This window comes from Alternaria dauci, chromosome 3, assembly GCF_042100115.1.
Source record: "Alternaria dauci strain A2016 chromosome 3, whole genome shotgun sequence".
Taxonomy (NCBI): domain Eukaryota; kingdom Fungi; phylum Ascomycota; class Dothideomycetes; order Pleosporales; family Pleosporaceae; genus Alternaria; species Alternaria dauci.
This window is the reverse complement of record NC_091274.1, coordinates 1,918,104-1,937,444: the sequence shown is the minus strand read 5'-3', so window position 1 is coordinate 1,937,444 and position 19,341 is coordinate 1,918,104. Positions and strand designations below refer to the sequence as shown.

At 51.6% G+C, this 19,341-nt stretch overlaps 7 protein-coding genes across 7 annotated transcripts; 4 read left to right on the top strand and 3 right to left on the bottom strand.

Annotated features, from left to right (window-relative positions):
- Nucleotides 1-492: 492 nt before the first annotated feature.
- ACET3X_004295 (uncharacterized protein) lies at nucleotides 493-2,209 on the bottom strand (the record flags this gene model as incomplete). The annotated part of the gene is made up of 4 exons (XM_069450484.1): nucleotides 493-1,104; nucleotides 1,157-1,493; nucleotides 1,546-1,706; nucleotides 1,754-2,209. 4 exons carry the CDS (start codon nucleotides 2,207-2,209, stop codon nucleotides 493-495), a joined length of 1,566 nt encoding a protein of 521 aa, XP_069308273.1.
- Nucleotides 2,210-3,501: 1,292 nt separating this feature from the next.
- On the top strand, nucleotides 3,502-4,587 carry ACET3X_004294 (uncharacterized protein; the record flags this gene model as incomplete). The annotated part of the gene is made up of 2 exons (XM_069450483.1): nucleotides 3,502-3,734; nucleotides 3,792-4,587. The coding sequence occupies 2 exons, from the start codon at nucleotides 3,502-3,504 to the stop codon at nucleotides 4,585-4,587; spliced, it is 1,029 nt and encodes a 342-aa protein (XP_069308272.1).
- Nucleotides 4,588-6,027: 1,440 nt separating this feature from the next.
- Nucleotides 6,028-6,881, bottom strand: ACET3X_004293 (uncharacterized protein; the record flags this gene model as incomplete). Its single annotated transcript, XM_069450482.1, has 2 exons — nucleotides 6,028-6,677; nucleotides 6,800-6,881. The coding sequence occupies 2 exons, from the start codon at nucleotides 6,879-6,881 to the stop codon at nucleotides 6,028-6,030; spliced, it is 732 nt and encodes a 243-aa protein (XP_069308271.1).
- Nucleotides 6,882-7,177: 296 nt separating this feature from the next.
- On the top strand, nucleotides 7,178-9,173 carry ACET3X_004292 (uncharacterized protein; the record flags this gene model as incomplete). The annotated part of the gene is made up of 6 exons (XM_069450481.1): nucleotides 7,178-7,181; nucleotides 7,282-7,338; nucleotides 7,390-7,434; nucleotides 7,559-7,651; nucleotides 7,701-7,985; nucleotides 8,038-9,173. The coding sequence occupies 6 exons, from the start codon at nucleotides 7,178-7,180 to the stop codon at nucleotides 9,171-9,173; spliced, it is 1,620 nt and encodes a 539-aa protein (XP_069308270.1).
- Nucleotides 9,174-10,213: 1,040 nt separating this feature from the next.
- Nucleotides 10,214-11,464, top strand: ACET3X_004291 (uncharacterized protein; the record flags this gene model as incomplete). The annotated part of the gene is made up of 1 exon (XM_069450478.1): nucleotides 10,214-11,464. The coding sequence occupies one exon, from the start codon at nucleotides 10,214-10,216 to the stop codon at nucleotides 11,462-11,464; it is 1,251 nt and encodes a 416-aa protein (XP_069308269.1).
- Nucleotides 11,465-15,740: 4,276 nt separating this feature from the next.
- ACET3X_004290 (uncharacterized protein) lies at nucleotides 15,741-16,686 on the bottom strand (the record flags this gene model as incomplete). The annotated part of the gene is made up of 3 exons (XM_069450477.1): nucleotides 15,741-16,251; nucleotides 16,305-16,407; nucleotides 16,470-16,686. The coding sequence occupies 3 exons, from the start codon at nucleotides 16,684-16,686 to the stop codon at nucleotides 15,741-15,743; spliced, it is 831 nt and encodes a 276-aa protein (XP_069308268.1).
- Nucleotides 16,687-16,921: 235 nt separating this feature from the next.
- ACET3X_004289 (uncharacterized protein) lies at nucleotides 16,922-17,605 on the top strand (the record flags this gene model as incomplete). The annotated part of the gene is made up of 1 exon (XM_069450476.1): nucleotides 16,922-17,605. The coding sequence occupies one exon, from the start codon at nucleotides 16,922-16,924 to the stop codon at nucleotides 17,603-17,605; it is 684 nt and encodes a 227-aa protein (XP_069308267.1).
- Between the last annotated feature and the right edge of the window lie 1,736 nt (nucleotides 17,606-19,341).

Here is a 19,341-nt window from a genome sequence, read left to right as displayed (position 1 = left end):
GCGGAGGAGTACAGAGACGTGCATCATGACACTGGTTGTCAGTTGCGCAACGATGAAGACAGCAATTATATTTAGAGGCATCATGGAGGCGGAGGTTTCATGCTAGAACATCATGCGGCGCAGTGTATGCGTATTCATTCGCGGCAGGAGACATCTGAGATGGTTGCGATGAGGAGTACAAAAGTTGTAAACGGCGTTTTGGGCGCCTCGGATGATCTCCAGTTATATAGACTAACGATACCCACGAACCTCCTTCAATTCAAGAAATTCTTCAACTCCTTTTCTCATAACAGTGTGTTGCTGTCTTTGATCAACCATCATGGGTTAACACGGCAAGGCAGCATGAAGCTTGGTCTATCGTATCGTGAGCCATCGTAATTGTAAATCTCAAGCCTGTAACAACTGTGACTATCCACAAAACTGAGCCTTGTATCACCACTTCTCCGGATCAATGTCATTGCCGTCCTAGTAATCAAACAGGCCCCCCAACCTCTAGCCTGATAGCTTCTTACCAAACGAGCTCCGCGCGACCAAACTTCTAAATCTCTTTCCGAACATGTACGCTGGAATAGTAAGCGCGCATATTCCCAGATTAATAATGGTGATTCCGTCAAAGACCGCGCGAGGCCCGATGTTCGCCATGATGCCGTTCGCATACGTTGTCGCAATGAATGTAAACACTGCTTTTGTAAAGTTGATTGTCACGAAAGCCTGGTTTGCGTCTTTGGGATAGCAATCAATGACATAAGTTAGACTGGCTGTCGAGGCGAACGGTACGGAAAGCGAGTGAATAGACATAAAGATCAATGGCCAGACGATGGGATAACCAGCTGAGACACTCATGCCGAAGCCGAGAAAGCCAATAGTAGCAAAGATGGTAGCAGGGATCATGAGCGTTAGGCGGAATTCGGGTTCGAAAACGCCGTGATTGCGACGTGCCATGAACTTGGCGAGGGCATCGGCTGTCCAGCCAGAGAGAGGTGAGCCGATCAGTGCGACACCAAGGAGAGGCAGGTTAGTAAGACCGACTTGTGCCGGGTTCAGCGAGTACGGTGGTGCGGAGAAGATGTTGACGGAGAGGACCGAGATAGTAAGCAGCCAGGTCTGAGAACTGAATCAGTACATGCTTCGCGAACAATCCAAAAACTTGACATACAAAGTAAGATCCGTAAACGATCGTACTGAAGAGTACTGCCGGGAAGGCAATAAGTGGCACTGGCTTCCAAGCGTTCTTCCAGAACGACTCCGGTGATAAGCGGCCACGGAAAATTGCCAGCTGGCTCCTGTACGACTCCCTTTCATCTTCCAGCTCAACAACAGACTCGTGTTTCTCATCGGCTCCGAGCTTTTCCATCGTAGGTCGGGGGCCATAGTAAGTGGTTTCGACGACGAAGAAGTACATGCCGACCAAGATGGGAATGAATATCAGAGCGGAGATGCCAAAAGTCGCCTCGAAAGAGATGTTCTGGATGATGGCACCAGCGATCGTTTGCCTAATTGGGGGTCAGTACGTTGACGCAAGCAGTGAGATACAGAGACACATGCCCAAGAAGCACACCAGATGCTAGCATACAACCCCAGACCGCGATGCGTGTACCGCGTTGATGCACAAAGTACATATCGGATACCGTGGAGGTAACAAGTGTCTCAAGAGGTGCTGATGCGATACCCTGAACAACTCGCATGACAGCGAGAGAGACAAAGGACTACTACTCGTCAACAGAGAACGATCCAGCTCGTCTTCTATACGTACCCTGGTGAAGAATCCCCAGACATTTGTTGCAAGAAGGATCACGGTGGAGATGATGAAGAATGGGCGCTTGCCCCAGATATTGGCTCCAGCAGCTGTGAAGAATGTAGTGAACCCAATCCAGAAAGCAAGGAATCCGATGACAAGACTTGCTACCATATCGATATTGACCTTGTATTTCGTCGCAATAAGCGGAAGAGCAGGCGTCACCATCGGTCCGAGAGCTGTCGTTACACCTGAACTAAAAGCGAGAAGGATCATGATGCACTCTTTTCTTTTAGGTGACCAATTGAGCGGATCGTTGGGGCTGTTTGAGGGTTGTGGCTGCAGGATAATGTCGCCGTCGCGTTTGAGGTCGCTCGAGTCTAGCTTGGAGTCTAGAGAAGACTCGGACTCGTTGATAGTAGATGTGCCCGGAGGAGCGGCCATGTGGCGGTCTTCTAGAATACCGAAACCCATCTTAGTAACAATATGATCGCTTGCCTAGAGGAATAGAAAAGGCAACGAGAATGGAAGGAATGTAACAGACTGCCGGCAGTCTTATCGAACGCGCTGCGTTAAAGAGAAATATGAAGAATGTACAGTAAATAGCAAGCGACAGTAGGACAGTGAGACCAGCTCTGGATGATGAGTCCTTTAGGTCAACCTTCTTATCACCACATCGCTCAGGCACCACATCGGAGGTATCAAGGGTAGCCTGATGCTACCGAAACCCCGCTGAAGCATTTGAGACAGAACTCTATACCAACCATGCCCGTTGATCAACGCCTTGCATGGGGGCGACTGCCGAAGCATGACTAGGCCCAGCCGAACGTGATGTCCAACATAGCATGTTTCAGTAAGTCAGAACTTCCCTGAGATCCACAAGGTCAACCGATAATCACAACCGATGGTTTAAAAATGCGGGATAAAGTACCAGACACATTCCTCGCGCTGGGCTAAGCGCATGTCTACAGCAGAGTCGCTGCTTGTTGCGTGTGGTGTGGACGCATGTCAAACACCAAAATATCATTTCGAGGCATTGACATCCTGTCAAAAGCAATACGGTAAGCATTTCCACGCACCTTTTAGCATATCAACGTGTGGCGTGTCAAAGGATGTTTTAACTTTATCGCGACTTGGAGATTAATTGGCGAACCCGATGGCACGTACGTAGTGTTGAACGCGCAACGGACGATACAGTTGTCTCCACGTTCCGAGTTCAGTCCATCGCAGCTCGTAAGTGGAGTACACAAACACCTGTTAAAGATCGCGAAAACCATCATGGTTCCAGGGTGACCTGCAACTTTTGTCAGCATAGCTTGCGCGTTCGTGCGTGGGTAAAGAGCTCTACGCGTTTCGCGTCAACTGCCGAAGACGAGGTGCGTGATAATCGCGTGTCCAATGCGCGACGTATCATGCATTAACATCGCGCCGATCACGCTAAAAAGCTGGGGCAGATGCCGCATTGACTTTTGATAGAAGTCGATGTTGATGAGAAAGCCGAGTGTGATGAGGTAGGGAACCTGTGGATCTATCGCCCTTGGCTTTATCCAGTATGGTGCCCGACGTCATCGCCATCGTGGGGCTCAAAACGTACCCCGCGATGGGTCATGGCGATATTGCTATTGGAGGAAAACACTACGTCTTCCATTCCAATAGCCATTTAACCGCAGTACAGCCGTTTGCAGAAAGATATATGTTGAGGAGAGTAAGTTGTTCGAAATCGTCCAGAGCGTCCTGTGCCCTCAACTCCTAGAGTCCTCATCAACATGGCTATCGGCATTGCAATCATCGGCAGTGGCATCTTCGCCAAAGAAGAACACTTGCCTGCTGTCCAGGATACTCCATTATTGAGTTTGAAAGCAATCTACTCGCGATCACTCAAATCGGCAAAAGCCTTGTCCGAAAAGCTATCCGACGTGGAGCTCTACAGCGACGACCAGGATGGCAGGAAGTTCGAGGATTTGCTGAAGAGGGACGATGTAAAAGGTGTAGTCATCGCGTGCGTATGCCAACATATCGACGTATAGAACTTGATCGCTTACCCAGCACAACCCAGACTCCCAATCCTAGTCCAACCGGACTACATCAAGAAAGCCCTCGCAGCAGGCAAACATGTGTTCGCAGAGAAGCCTATCGCAAAAGACCTAGCCACCGCTCAAGAATTACTTGCATGGACCCAGGACTCTTCTAATACCTCTGCGACCTACACCGTAGCAGAGAACTTCCGGTTCATCGACTCCTACGTGTGGGGTTCACAACAGATTGCGTCTCTGGGCCGTATTCTTACCTTCCGTGTGCGTGTTGCGGCTATGGTACAGGCAGGCAGCAAGTACTATGAGACGGAGTGGCGTAAGAAGCCGGATTATCAGGGAGGTTTCGTGCTCGACGGCGGCGTGCATTTCGTGGCTGCCACTCGTCTTCTGCTCCAAGGTGGTGGGCAGAAGATCAAGAAGGTCAGCACATTCACAGCACAACTCCAGGAACATCTTCCACCAATCGATACTCTCAATGCTACTATGCAGCTTGAAAACGGTTCATCCGGTACGCTGTCCATCTCCTTCGGCACGACAGATAAAGGGTCTGAATATCTTGTTGCTTGCGAAAAGGGCTCTGTACACTGTGCTCGTGGCAAAGTCACCATCACCAAAGACGGGAAGGATCCAGAGACGAAAGAATTTCCAGACGAGGGCAACGGCGTGAACCAAGAGATCAAGGCTTGGGCGACGAGTTTGGAACAGGGAAAGAGGAACGAGATGCAAAGTCCTGAAGAGGCATTGAAAGACTTGGAGATTCTTGAGAGTTGTTTGAAGAGTGGAGAACAGGGCGGTAAGCCGATTGATGTGAAGCAGTAAATGCCGCTTGAAACACATAGAACAAGGCTCGAAGTGGCGGCGCCGGATAATTCATCTTCTCTACCCTTCCAAGGTTGTCTCACGCCCCTTCACCAGATAGCTGTTCTGCTTGCAATAATATGTCTCCAACACCTTTCTTTGCACTTCTTTTCCTCTTTTTCACCTGTTACCGAAACCTGAAGTTCAACATCGCTCAAAAGTGAATTAGTCGTTCAGTTAAACAAGCTATCGCTCGTAACATCATCCTCTGCAGTGGGAAGCTGTACAAGGAAGACGGGAATGTTGCCCACAGGCTCAGTAAGTCTGTATTAGAGATAGAAGCACAGTCTGCATAGTTCTTGTTCTATGATTAGATAGGTAGAGAGACGACGCATGGGATAGAATCGGAACACATAGGAACAAAAGCTACAAGGAAAGAAAAAAATAGCAAAAAAGCACCTTATCCTTTTGAGTAGGATAAGGCGACGTCTAACTGAACCCTTGAGGGCCGTTTTCCGTTTCCAAACGATAATCTCTGTTGTATCCTCCTAGTGTTTGGATGTTACTGGAGGCAGAGCGCTTCGAACAAGCGACCTTAGGTGAGCTTCGGTGTGGAACGCTTAACCAAGGTTCCTTAGAGTCGTTAATATTGTGGTTGCGGACTCCATTTCTTGGTCGTTCCTTGCGAAACTCAGCCAAACCGGCTTGTTGATGGAGTATTGGGGATTTGAATCATATATATATATATAGAAAGAAAGTCGGGAGTGTGGGATAAAACTGGAGACAGGGTGAAGGCGGATATAGTGAAAGGCAGCGCGGAGCCTGAGCGCACGGGGTGTTTGCGTATTTCGACCTTCGTGCGATTTAGAAGGGTCGAGCTCTGTTGCGAAGCGAGAGTGGTGGTGATAGGAATGATGATGAGTTTGAGTGAGACTCCCGTAGTGATCGATGGTAGTAATTCAAGACACAGGCGTATTGCTGTTAAGCAGTCTCCGAGAGTAGATCAAGGCTACACCTGTTGTTGAAACAGCGATGTCAATACGTGATGACTGTCAGTGTACTCAACATCAGTTAGAAGGCCTTTGAGGTAGATGGGCTCGCATATAGCCTTACTTCGAGGAGTGGTTCTCCTTTGTGCGAGCGCCGTACATTGAAGGTGCCGACTCGTGATGAGACGCGAAATCAGACTCTAGAGCCTATACTTAGAATTTTCGAACAACAATAGTCAACGAGAGCAAGAAGAAAGGCGAGTGAGACAACCTTTAAGAAAACAAAACAGCTAAGCAGCTGCACTCACACAATGATCCTGCTGTTGTTCAAAACTCAAACAACAGATCACTGTTCGTACAATAAAAAGAGATTGACAACTGAAGTCTCCGAACAAAAGAGACAGGTGAAGTTTCTTACAGAACGTGCTCTAGATCTCAATTCCACATCACTGATAGCTAGTCGGTCATCCTCTCACTTGGAATTTCGACCCTGCTCTTGCATCTCATTCATCTTGCGCTGCGCTTCCAACTCGAGCGCCTGCTTTCTCATTGCATCAATCTTATCGTCGATTACCGCAATCTGGGCTTCGACCCGCAGAAGCTTTTCCTGCATCATGTTCTCGTAGTCGTCGTCCGTCAAGACCTGCATGGGACTCCACTTGCTCTTTGCAATCCTGTGCATAAGGTTTTCTTTCGGCTTATCTTCACCCCTTGCTCTTAGCTCGGCCTGTACCCGGAGTTCGCTGGAATTTCTGGCATCAAGATAGTTGTACCCACGCTGGCCTCCCCAACCAAATAATGCGAACATGATAGTGCCTGGAATAACATTTCGAGGGCCACGGAATAAAAGTCCAAGGTTGAAGCCAGTCAGGGCACCAGCGATGGTGGACGCGCGGACCCTGTCGGAAGTAGTCGGGTGAAGGTCATTGAGCGGGTACGAAGGCGCGCCTCGAGTGATGTTCCACCAGTTGAGTAGGCCAGCATGGTTGAGAATCGAGGTGCGTATACCCCAGAATGTGCTGCCAATGGCGAACCACTGCGCCCCCGAGACAATAGAGAAGAGAACCGGAGTTTGCGTGCGGAGCGTGCCGTAGAAGGCACCAATCACAATACCGGGGATTGCTGAACCACGTCAGGCGAAAGCACGGTAAGTGAAGAAGATTGGCTCGACCGTGGGTGTACAGGAGTAAAATAGAGCAGAAAGTGTAAAACTACGTAGAAGGATGGAATGGCCATGTGCGTACCTGAGGCTCCACCAACCAATGCTGCTTGCCTGGCAACGTCGATAGGCTGGGTGACGTGCTCGGGGTCATGATTCTGGTTCATCGCTCTTTCATTGATGCGATTCGGCGTGTGAGGGCGCTGAACCAGGTTCGGGCAAAGACATTTCAGGGCTCGGCGTTGCTCACGCCGTGGTTGCAAAAGAAATGCGATGACTAAGCGAGGCCCAACGGACGCACAGCTTAAGATTTCCGTTCGGGAAAGAAGAACTCACCCCACACACGAAACCACGACAGACCCCGCAACCACCTACCACCCAAACCGAGAGTAACACACGCTCTCGAACCCCAATCCAGACAGCGTGCGGAATTTGTACGCGCCGAGTCTGCAGAACCGCAATCATGCGTGAGTTGCGCAACTTGCAGGCGTCACTCGAGCCGGCTTTTTTGCCCCGCTCTGTACCGCGCCGAAAACAAGAAGACCATGACTGACAAATGTGTTGCAGCGCCCAAGAAGAAGGAACAGCAGAAGATGGCTCTGGGAGACTTCCTGGCAGACCAATGTATGCCCCGCCCACCTGCCCTCGAGGGCGCAGACGACTGACTGAATGCAGCGCTAGGATCCTGGGCCGATGAGATGGAGGATGCGCCCATGCCTGGTGAGTTGGACGCATACTGCTTCGGGCCGGCTTGATATGCTAACATCCGCAGGAGTTGGTAAATACACCCCACCAACACCCGCAGCGCAAACACGCAACACACGGTAGACTTACACATTCGCAGGTGCCGGCAGAAGCTCTGGCTATGGAGGCGACAGGCCCACCTTTGGCTCTGGGGGCGGCAGCGGCTTCGGCGCTGACCGCGCCGGCAGCTTTGGTCAGAACAAGTCCTCGACATGACTTCGCACATGCTAACAATGTCACAGCCGACCGTGGATTCGCGACTCGCGAGGCCCTTCCCATGCCCTCCAAGCCCCCGTACACCGCCCACTTGGGCAACCTCTCTTTCGATGCCACCGAGGGTGACGTAACCGACTTCTTCGCCGACTGCGAGGTGACCAACGTACGTATTGTCGAGGACAAGCTAGACCGCAAGCCCAAGGGGTTTGGATACGTCGAGTTTGGCAGTGTCGAGGGACTGAAGAAGGCTCTCGACCTGTCCGGCACATCTTTCCAGGGCAGGAATATTCGCGTCAGCGTTGCTGAACCACGTACGTCATCTCCCTCTCATGTACGCGCGAAAATTAGTTGACACCATTGCAGCAAAGGACCGCCCCGAAGCCCGAGACATCACAGACTGGACCCGCAAGGGACCCCTTCCCGATCTTCCTGGACAGCGTAGCAGCTCTGGACGAGGCGGCTTCGGCGCGGGCCGTGACCGTGGCTTCGACGCAGCATCTGACGCCGGCAGCGAGCGGGGCGAACGTCGCCGCCCACCTCCATTCGAGGGCGACGGCAAGCCCCGCGACTTTGGCAACTGGGAACGCCGAGGACCTCTTTCGCCAGCCGCTGCCCCCGCTCCTAGCGAAGGTGGCCGCGCGCGAGGTGGCTTTGAAGGAGGACCCCGTGAGGGACGCAGGCAGTCCCCAGCCTGGGGTGAGGGTCAAGGCACCGAAGGCTCTCGTGGACCGCGCCGTGAGTTCCAGGAGCGACCGCAGTACGAGAGGCAACCCACTGCTGCAGACGCCGACAACCAGTGGCGGTCCAAGATGCGTCCTGACGCACCTGCTGTCAAGTCGCCCACATCTACACCTGACGCTAGCACACCATCATCACCAGCGCCGCAGCCCGCTGCGCCGGCGAGCCGCCCTCGCTTGAACCTAGCCAAGCGAACAGTCTCTGAGGCTCCGGCAGCTCAGGAGGCCTCCACTTCTTCAGATAAGCCCAACCCATTTGGTGCTGCACGTCCCATCGACACCGCTGCTCGTGAGAAAGAGATCGAGGAGAAGAGGCAGTTGGCTTTACGCCAAAAGAAGGAAGCGGATGACAAGGCTCGTGAAGAGAAAAAGGCCAAGGAGGCTGCGGAGAAGCCGGCGCCCAAGGACTCGGCGCAGCCAACCCCAACGAAGAAGGAGGAGAATGGTACCGAGGAGAAGCCCAAATCCAACTTTGAGATTCTCCAACGGGTCGATGAGGGCAACTCTGCTGGCCAAGACGAGGATGCTGAAGGAGAGATCGTACACGACAAGGACGTCAAGCCGCAGGAAATCACTCGCGACCCACCAAAGGCTGAACAAGGTTCATGGAGGCGGAAGTCTAGCACGCCCGCGGCACCTGAGGGCACTACTACCGAGGCTATGGACGACGACGGTTGGAGCACTGTCACGAAGCCTACCAAGAACGTGAAGAACAACCGTCGGGGAGGTGGAGGTGCACCCGCTCGTGCCATTGCGTCTTAGGTAGGCGTACCTATTGGCTAAAGTTCGCCCCGACGCTGTATCCAGGATGATCGCAACGCATATTTGACGGCGTGGTGGTGTCCCTTGTATTTATGGGCCTGTGCTGTTTGTCACAGCTGTTTTCATTCGACGGTCTTCCGATGCTACTGCTTTACTGCTCAATCATCGCCCTTCCTACGGCCTTGTTCATCCGAGCGTGAGTTGCAAGGCGTCCGTGGCTAGATTGGGACCTTTCATGAGCTTCTTTCTGCATGCTCATTACGATGCCGTTCCTTGGCGCTGCTCGTCTCCAAAAGTATTGGTCTTCCTCCTAGACCTTCCGGACTCGGTAAACATAGGATATGCCATATTTTCGATCATCTCCTCTCGCAAGTTTGTCTGTTGTGGTTCAGCCAAGCTTTCTTTGATGGGTGCGTGCTACGGGACTAGAGGTGCTATATGCACAGGCATGTATTTAGCTGCAACAAGAATCTTGAAAGTATCTACACTGCAGTGTTTGACACAAGGTTGCGATAATGTGGCTCGATACTAAGATACACATCAGCAATCTTGACGAGTGTCCGGTAAGTGCGTTTCATCAACAAAAGCCCGCACCTTTCAATGTAGCAGGCTGAGATAATCTTTGGGCTTACTGAGAAGTGTTTAATGATTCTATTGAATCGGGTAGATCGAAGAGTGCAAGGTCGGAGATCCAGAAGGTCTAGCCATGCTAACGCGTAGTTGATCGCCGTTGACGTGCCGCGGGCAGGGTTCAGGATGCAGGATCCCGGTACGCGCGCCACAATACGTCAGATGTGCTCAGCTTGTGTCCAACTCCGATATCTTGCTTTGGCGCCGATTGCCTCACGCTATCACCTTTCTTTTCATATCTTGCAATGCATATACTGCTTTCTTCCGATTAATCGAACCAGGATTCCAACACCTTTCGCCCTAATTCTACCAAGAGAAGGATCCGACACAAGCCCATCTACGACAGCGTACTATTAAACAGTCGACGTTAGGGCTTCACATGCTCTGAGAGAAGGAACCTTTTTGACACAATGACAACCAAGCCGTCCTCGCCAGGACTCAATGCAACACCTGCAACGCCGATTAAGCAGGCACGGTCCAGGAAGGCCGCTACTCCAAGCCAGTCTGAACAGGGAAGAGCAGGGTCAGCAGGAGGAGTGGTGTTACCAAAAGAGCCTCCAGCAAAACTTCCAGCATCATCAATGAAGAAGACTGTAGTTGCGTCGAGCACCGATGAGGTTACCACAGCTGCATCGAAGGCACAGAAAAAGAAACCCAGAAAGTTGAACAAAGAGCCCACTTCGACACCTGCGGATGCTGCGAAGTCTACCGCCACAAACAGAACAGATATACCATCATCCTCTGAACTTGAAGCACTGAAGTCTCGAGTGAGAGGCCTGGAAGCTAAAGTTGAAGAGCTCTACAAAGCTGGTGTTATTCCCGACTCCCGACCCGGCCGCTCACCTCGACGACGGGGAAAAGGCCGGAAAGCTTCATCCACAGCCCAAGTGCCTACGCTCAGCACTACTACCAACGACAGCAACGCTAGGGTGCAGGAACTCGATGATGGCGACGAAGAGGAAGAAGCAGACGAAGAACTTGTGCGCCTTGAAGGTGAACTGGAGGTAGCAAGACAAGATCTGGAACATTATCATCCTTCGACAAGAGGAGGAAGGAGTGGAGGGGCAGACTACGTCGAGGAAATCGATAGGGGCGCTTCAGGAACGAGTGCTGGTACAGACAGACAAGTCACCCTATCAGGAAGCTACCGGATTCCCATCCCTGCAAACGTCAATCTCGAAGACGTGAAAACCATCAAATCAGGTGTTTCTGCTGCGCAGAATGTTGCAAGGTCTTTTCTAGAACAACGACGCGCTGCGGCTGCTCTGCGCGCTGAGAACAACGCTCCAGCACCGTCGCAGTCTAGTGCCAAGACTACAAAAGTTCCTGCTTCCAAATCGTCTTCTGCCACTACACCGAAACCAAAGAGGAGTATGAGCTCAAACATGGAGGTCGCTGTTGACAACAGCGATGGAAAGCAGAGCTGGGCCGAGTGGATTGGCGGCTATAGTATGGCGATCACGAGGGCGGTTAGCAAGATCGAGCATGAGGCTGCTGTTGAGGCACAGCGGGGTGGTGGAAGTGGAGGTGGAAGTGGGAGTGCCAGGCCGGCGACAGGTGGGCGGAGGACGAGTGCGCCTATGTCTAAGCGGGCGACTGGGAAAAGACCTGCTGCTAAAGCTACGCTAAGCAGCGAGCAAGTTCATGGATTGATGAGTTAGATGGTCATGGGAAAAAAAGGTTGTACAATATAGAGTCTCGAAAATCTTTTGCAGGTAGTCCGGAACAGCACTAAATTATCCAAGGGTAGCTTCGATATATCGCATACTGTGCAACTGTGCTATAACAGCAACGATAACTTATGGTACGCATATATATATATATGTACCAAAAACACCCGGCATACTCACCCTTCAGTATCTCAACACTCTATCTGTTTGCCTCACCATCTCCTTCTGCCGCTGCTTGTACTTCGTTCTCGTCTTCATCCGGAGCTGGTGCTTCCCCTTGGATTTCAACGCCCACAGGTTCTCCCTGCGGATCCTCGACAAGAGGGGCGTCTTCTTCTAGAAAATCCGCGGGCTGATCCCCTACGGCTGCAACGGCAGCTGGAATAGGATCTGCCTCCGCTGGAGCAGCATCAGCCGCCTCAGGTACCAGCTCCAATGGTGTTTCCCTTTGTGCATCATGATTTGCATCACCGGATTTGCTCGACTTTGAAGAATGCCCAGTGTGGCTCTTTGTATTGCTCGTTGATGATGAAGAGGCTCTGGAAGAATGGATCTTACCTGACTTCACACTCTCTGCCTTCTCCTTCGTGACAGCTTCGCTTGCTTGAGGAACGACTGGCATATTTTGCTGTATTCCAGTACTCATGACGTGACCTCTTGTTCTTGCCTTCTTCCTGTATTCGGTACCCGCACTCAGCCCATGAAGAGCCATACCAAACAGTCCACTCATTCTCTTCTCAGGCTTCTGGGTCTTCCAACTAACAGTGGTAATTGGCTTGCCTCGACCACCTGCGAGCCAGTATAGAGTTGGTGGGAGGCGTTCGTGGTCTTGTAAAGCAGAAGGTGAACCAGCGCCACCTCTAAGGCTGACAGGAGGTGGTCGTGTTGTAGGTTGTACAGCAACATCTGTAGAAGAGGCTGAACGATTAACTGAAGAGACTGTGGGAAGAGCAAATGTTGACGTGAGACCAAATGTCGGTAGATGAGAGAATACAGAGCGAGGCTGTGGGTGGGTAGCTGCAAAACTTGCTGTGCGTGATAGCAGTAGATTGGTAAGGTCCCCGCTGCCAGCTACAGATCTGCCCACCCTTGATGTCTCCTGACTTCCAGCACGTCTAGAAATACCTTTGGGAAGACGCGACGTACCATGAGCCTGCCTCAAAGCCTGCGCAATTTTAGCCGGGTTTGGAGTCCTCGCTGGTGGCAAGTGCTCGTCACCGCCTGTATCAGTGACATAGCCATGACCAGGCCTGTGACAAGTAAGTAGCAGCTGTTTGAGCATCAGACTGCAACTGCAGGTATGTGTATATTTGCCTCCTCCACTACCACCTCGTAAGGTTGGTATGATGTCGTCACCGGGTCCTTCCTGGAAGTCAGGTGGCTGATCATTTGAACTCAATATTGCTCTGGAGTTCGTTCGTCTTATTCGACGACGATCATTGCTTGGTTGTCTCAAATCTCGTGAGTTTCGCTGTGAAAGCTGCGTCGCTCGTCCGGAGTGCTCATTGCTGCCATACAACAGTGCGTCAATACCAGCTTGCTGCTCAGGCCGCGGGCGTTCAATCACGACATGGCCACCCGTGTCGAGATACACCTCAAAGTCTAAGGTACTGCGCGGTGAATGCAGTGGTCGACGTTGTTCTGGAATGGCAGCGAAAGCTGCTAGGAATTTCTGGCCATAGAAGACCGTCTCAGAGAAGTCCGTCGTCTGATCCGAAGCCTTTTTGAGACGAGCAGCGTAGGCAAAGTCGATCAATGGGCTCGGTTCGCCGGCACGTATAGCATCTAGATGTCGAGGTACTTCCCTTTTGAGGACATAAGGGTAGTCCTTCGAGTTAGGCAAGCCGTGATGGTAATGCAATTTAGGGCTTATTAGCCTTACGTCATTTAGCTCAAGAGCACTCTTCCGTCGGTGAGGAATATTTGCGCTCGCGGTAGTAGTTCTGCGCCCCAGTGACTGCGGGCTCCGCTTGTCAGGGGGTGGTTCCATGCTGTTGTTTACAGCACCAGGTCGCAGAACCGGCATCGCAGCTCTCCTTGGTGGGTTACCTATTCTCTTCGCTGCAATGTCGGGAGGCACTATACGCGGGCCCTCTTCAGGTGAAGGACTGTGCTGTGGAAAAGACGGACTTGGAACATCTACTTCTTTCCTGGCCTTGACGCCCGTTTTCTTCCCAAAAGTTGATCTCATGTGTGAAAATGCGCTGTGGGACCGACACTCGTTGCATGGTTCGCTGGAAGGTGACTTTGATGGTCTCATACCGCAGAAGCTGCAGCGTGAGCGTTCGACGCTGGGAAAAGAATGGTAATTACTGGAATCATAGGGACAAGACTGGCTGGGTTCGGAAAGAGATGGAACTTGTACTCGAATAACTGGCAGTTGTTGAGCAACTTGTAGATCAGCACCAGTAGTAGTTCGCCTTATAACAACGTCTTCTTCAAGAGCCATACTCAGTTGAAAGGTAGAGGTGGGTTGCGGTGTTGCTCTCCGTATGGGGAGGGCAGCCATAAATGTATTGAAGCCAGAAGAGATGCGTCGCCTCAGAGTCTGAGGTCGCTGAGGTGCAGAGCCTGAGACTGCCGGCGATGCAGGTGTAGGAGTGGGGTTTCCTCGGTTCGACATACGCAGAATATAAGAGTTGATTTTGTACAGAATCTGACACTCGAAATGTAGACGAAGAGTAAGCGACGATCTTGTATGCTTTGGGTACCTTTGCTTCTTGCTGGTAATTTGGGCGTGGATCTGTGAACTTGAAAGATCTAGATCTGAATCTCGTGCTTGACACCTTAAGAGATGTGGGCCACATGCGAATGTCGACGACAGCCATGACGTGGTATGGTGATGAAGCATTTGCGAACGGTTTATTGGTGAACATAGCGGCAAACGTGGAGAAGAAGAACAACGCCGAAATTACAGCAATGCTTTTCTTTACAGAAAGTTCTGACCTCATGTAGGACAAGCATCGTGGTCGCAGGATGTTCCAGCTTCTCGTGTAGGGGTGTGATTCATTTTAGACTGCAACCAACAGCATACTGCTTGTCCCCATTTGTTGGGAAAACTCATGGTCGACTCAGTATCTGTGAAGACGCCCCTCTTCAGGCCAGTCGTACATATCTCGTAGGTGGTTTCGATCGGATGCACGTTCTAGCCTCCAGTCATCATCATCGTTGCTAAAGTAGTCACAGTTGCGATTGCGCGATGGGCCTGGAGAACAGCGAGCGCACCTGCCACTACGGTCGCCAATTTGATCTGTAAGGACTTTGCAGATACTGCAAAGAACATGGGCCCGGTTACAAACCGTAAGTAGTGTGCCTGGGGCGTACAGCATATCGTTTACCCCGCGTTCGAGACAGAACCTGACATGTGCCTGCGTGCCACTGCGACACCACTTCCCCTTTCTCATATCATCGGCGAAGTTCTTCCAGTGGTGGAAGCTGATGCAGCTATTGCAGGTATAGAGTTGTCTAGATTTGGCCCAGGTGGTTCTTTCGGCGGCCAGGAACTCGACGTGCGTGGGTGGGGGAATGATGGATCTGAAATAGCGAGTCGTGAAAGCCAGGTTGACTTTGTTGCTTAGGTCGAGAAGACTGACTATTTCCAGGTGAAGCTCGACGGGTAGGCGAAGTATGGGCGGAGAAGACATGGTATGCAGATCCTCTGTGTGTTGGACGGGCCTTTGAGGACAGTTCGTCTGAGACCAACACGTCAGTTGGGCTTCATCGAGAGATCTGCGTCCAGCTTACAGTTGACAAGGTTCCGTGGTTATGGGCCTCTCCGTCAGCACCCTTTGCTGCCTGCTGCGCCATCCGCAGAACGCGAGCTGAGAAAGCAAGGCGCTCTCTCTCTGCCTTTTGTCAAGAGAAGTTGCAATACTTATGGATATCGCAAGCGCAGATCGTGCCACAACGCATACTAAAGGTGGGAAAGTGAGCAGGCTATGAGCACATTTACAATTTACAGCCCTTGTGTAATGCAAGACGCACGTCAAGTCACACGGACCTCCAAGCCCGCGTATCCGTAGGCTCCTCAGGCACAACGAATGGTGGAGCTTTTCGCCGCGGCATCACTGCCGTGTTCCGCCAGTTGCCTCTCTTGGTACGTTGCACGAAGTCAGGGTCCGGAAATTACGCTGGGGTGTTCTTTGTTCGTTCGCCTCAGCCGCACCACAAACGGAGCAGGTTACGGCCTCATTGGGGTACCTTGAATCCGGCCCAAATGACTTGAATGACCATAACGTATTTCAGAAAGCCTTTAACACCACGGAAACTACTCCTTCTTCAGGTCGTTGAGCACCATGTAACGCGACAAGGAGATCCAGCCCCAACGAAACCAGCGCATCTGACTTTCGTGTGCCGTGGTCATGGCTCTCTGGGCAGTCCTGTAACCAGCCGGTGAGCTGACGAACAAGAGCGGAGCTGGAAAGTCTCCAAGCTCCTTTTTCCGGATGATTGCGCCAATAATTGTAGCAGGCGCGTCCAATAAGCTAAGATATTTGCGGAATATGGAAGTGGTGGTGAGGGTGTACAGCTTGACAGGGCACTCCCACCCACTGTGTCGGTGCATGAGTGCCTTTAGAAACGTATGCGCTCCGTCGTGGAGCGATTTGTGATTGGGGTGGTCGGAGACGCCGTGTGCATCGAAGGTGATTATAGCGTCGACGGTCGCCTGCGGTGCCTCCTTGGAAGAGATTGAGGCCATGTTTGGAGCGAAGGCGGTGGTGAGTAGATTGGAGATTAGACGAGGGTGCCATGTTACTGTCATGGAATCTGGGAAGTTCCTGGGCAATGATCAGCATGTCGCAGCCATCGAGCGTTGCATTGCGGTGCGTACCTGTCTTCCACAACGAGAATATCCTCCTTGCTTCCGATTCCCAGCTGCAGCCCACTTTTGACCAGCTCTTTCTTGCGAATTCCGCCAAGGCCATTGGCATCCCCTATTGTACGATTGAAGTTAGTGGCTGCGTTTGAAAGCATGCGGGATATGTGCACGCCGTACCGCTGCTCAAGCACAGTATCTTGACGTGATTTCCGCGTTCTGGACGCGTCAATGCCAGCAAAGTCGGGGCAAAAAACATGGCCTCATCGTCAGGATGCGCTATCAGCAGTAGTATGCGTTTGTTCTGTAATGTGGGGAACGAAGCGCTGAGAGTGCTGGTAAACATCCAGAAGACGAAAACAAGGACGGGCACCGATGCCCAGATGGTCCAATTCATCTTCGGTAATGGCATACAGGGTACACGGTGAATATGTTGGAATCGCGATTGCCGTCTACCAACTCAAGTCAGGGAATGCTTAAGTCAGGCGAGGTAGCGCGTCGGCATATCGAAGCCACTTGGGTCCTGGAACGAGCTTTGACCCACGTCATCTGGAGATTATCAAGGGCAAACACGCGACGTGCTCGACCCTACCACTCCACTGCCCTGCACCTGCACCTCCACCACCACCACCATGTCTACCGGCAACAGAAAAGAGCGACGCGCCAAGGAATCCAAGACAACGAGGAGTGGTGCTGGGAGTGGCTTCCAGCCCACCAACGAAATCGACCAAGATGGCGTCGAGATGATTCTGAAGCATCCCGACTTCTCCAAGCCAACAGGCAAGACACTATTTGACTTGGCTGAAGAGAGACAGAGAGAACTAGACAAGGCCAACGGTAGGACACGAGTTGTCAAAGTGCCGGTATCGTCCGCCTCTGCCTCAGCCGATGATGGCCCCCCAATCGGTCCCCTCGGCGACTCCATTCTCTATTCCGTCTCCATGGCAGCACTTCACCTCACGCTCGACGTCCTCGTATACAGCCAATACCGCGAGGATATTCTCTGGAATGAGATCATATGGCGAGCACTGACAGCGTGGCCCATATTCTTCCTAGCAGTCTACCTTACCCACGTCGACTTCTCATACCGGTTTCCCATACTTCGAGACGCTACATTCTTCGGAGGTTCTGTCGCAGCAGGGTGCTACTTGGTATACTCGGGCAATAAGCATGGCTATTTCTATGTCATGAAGTCGGCGCCTCCAGTTGGCACGCTCTGGATCTGGAGTGTTGTAGAGATGAGCCTGCCTTTTGCGGCCGCCAGCGCAGCTGCCGTGTTTGGATACGTATGGTGGAATGATTTCAACTTTTTTTAAAATCATAGCAACTTCATACGTGGCATGAGCTGTACCCACGGTCACTAGGATTCGTATGCCCAGGCATACACATCGCCGACGGATAGGACGGAATGTTCAAAACACTTATCGGCGCCCTTTTTTGTCAACGGGTGGGCTACTGCAGCTTGTGGCAGAGAATCAACAATAAATCAATGGCCATATTCACCAGAGACACTTCACGCATATCAGCCGCAAATTGGCCATGCAACGAACCTCGCCTTTGCATGAGACATGGAAAGTCTACGATCACACGTGCCGATCACTGTTCATTGCAAAGACGTCACCTACACTTGGTACTCAACTTACTTCATGGAATTCTGATCGATTTTTGCCTACCCCTGGCTCTTTCTTGTGTAGATTCGTCTTTGGTCAGCGACCAGTCCAGCCCATCGCTAGCCCCTGCTACGATCAGAGATGCTACGTATTTGGTTAAGGCTCTAGGTGAGAGTTATATGTGGGTGGATTGTCTGTCCATCTAACAAACCGGTGCAGGCTCAGAAGAGATCGAGATCACATTGCAGGCTATGGTGACAGGCTCGGCGTTTCAAGAATTCCCAATCTCCCGTCGTCTTCTCATATTCCGTAGCGCTGTGTTCCGGATGTCTGGACGCTGTGAGTTTCGTCAAGGCATTCATCGACAAGACAACCGCCACATGCACCTCTCAAAATTATACACCCCTTCCTCGGTCCTCGCACCGTGGTGTGAAGAACCAATGAAAAAGACAACAAAAATTATGCCAGAGACCGCCCACATGGAGCCATCAGACAAGAGCAGTACCGCAATAGTGCCATGCAGCTGATCTACGTCGGTCTATGCGAAAGCATGTGCTCGCCGACCCTGACTGGTAAGTATGAAAAAATGAACAGAGCGGGAGATGAGCGTATAAATAGACGATAGAGCAGGAGATTAGGTAGATTTGGGAAAAAGGCAGCAAGACGCATGTGACACCACGTGAGCCTAGATGCCTGTAGGTGGGTATTGCGCGATAGGATATTCCGAGTTGTGGGCGGTTTCATGTTGAAGGCAAAAGCTGACATGCAAGGGCACGTGATTGTAGCAGCCTACGGAAAGATGTGCTCGACACTTCTTCACAGACGATCATCTGGCTTCTGCTATTCATGTATGATCTGCGGGTTGTGGGTTTCAACAATGAGCTGTAAAATCTAATCTACAGTGCGCTTTGGTTATTCTGCAATCGACTCAATGATTTGCTGAACGTGGTGCCCGATGCTGTAGAGAAACTCCCATCCTGCGACGGGCTTCGTACGGGTCATTTCCAGAGGCCTAAAGAGTGCCTAACAATAGCTCAGCCACAGTGCCAGGACTTTGGCTGCTCGCAAAACTTACCGCCCCAAGACTTTGCTAGTTATCATCCTCAGGATTACATAGTCGCTTGGTACTGGCTCGAAAATCGTGTTGTTGTGCCAGCCACTTTTGCAGCTCTGTGACCTTGTCTTGGAGAGCTGCTTCTTGTACAGCATGAGCAAATCAACCTTGCACCTGAAGCACGACCTGAGCAACACGATGGAGTCTTGGAGTCTGAGTATTGGTATTTTCTACTGTATCATAGACTACGTCTATGGACACCACGACATCTGCGTCTTCCGTGATGGCGATCCATCAGCTCATCGACTGCTTCGAGGATCTTACCAACGGCATGCATATCTTCCCTTTTGTCTTCATATGTGGAGTACCAAGTCTCCATACCTCTCAA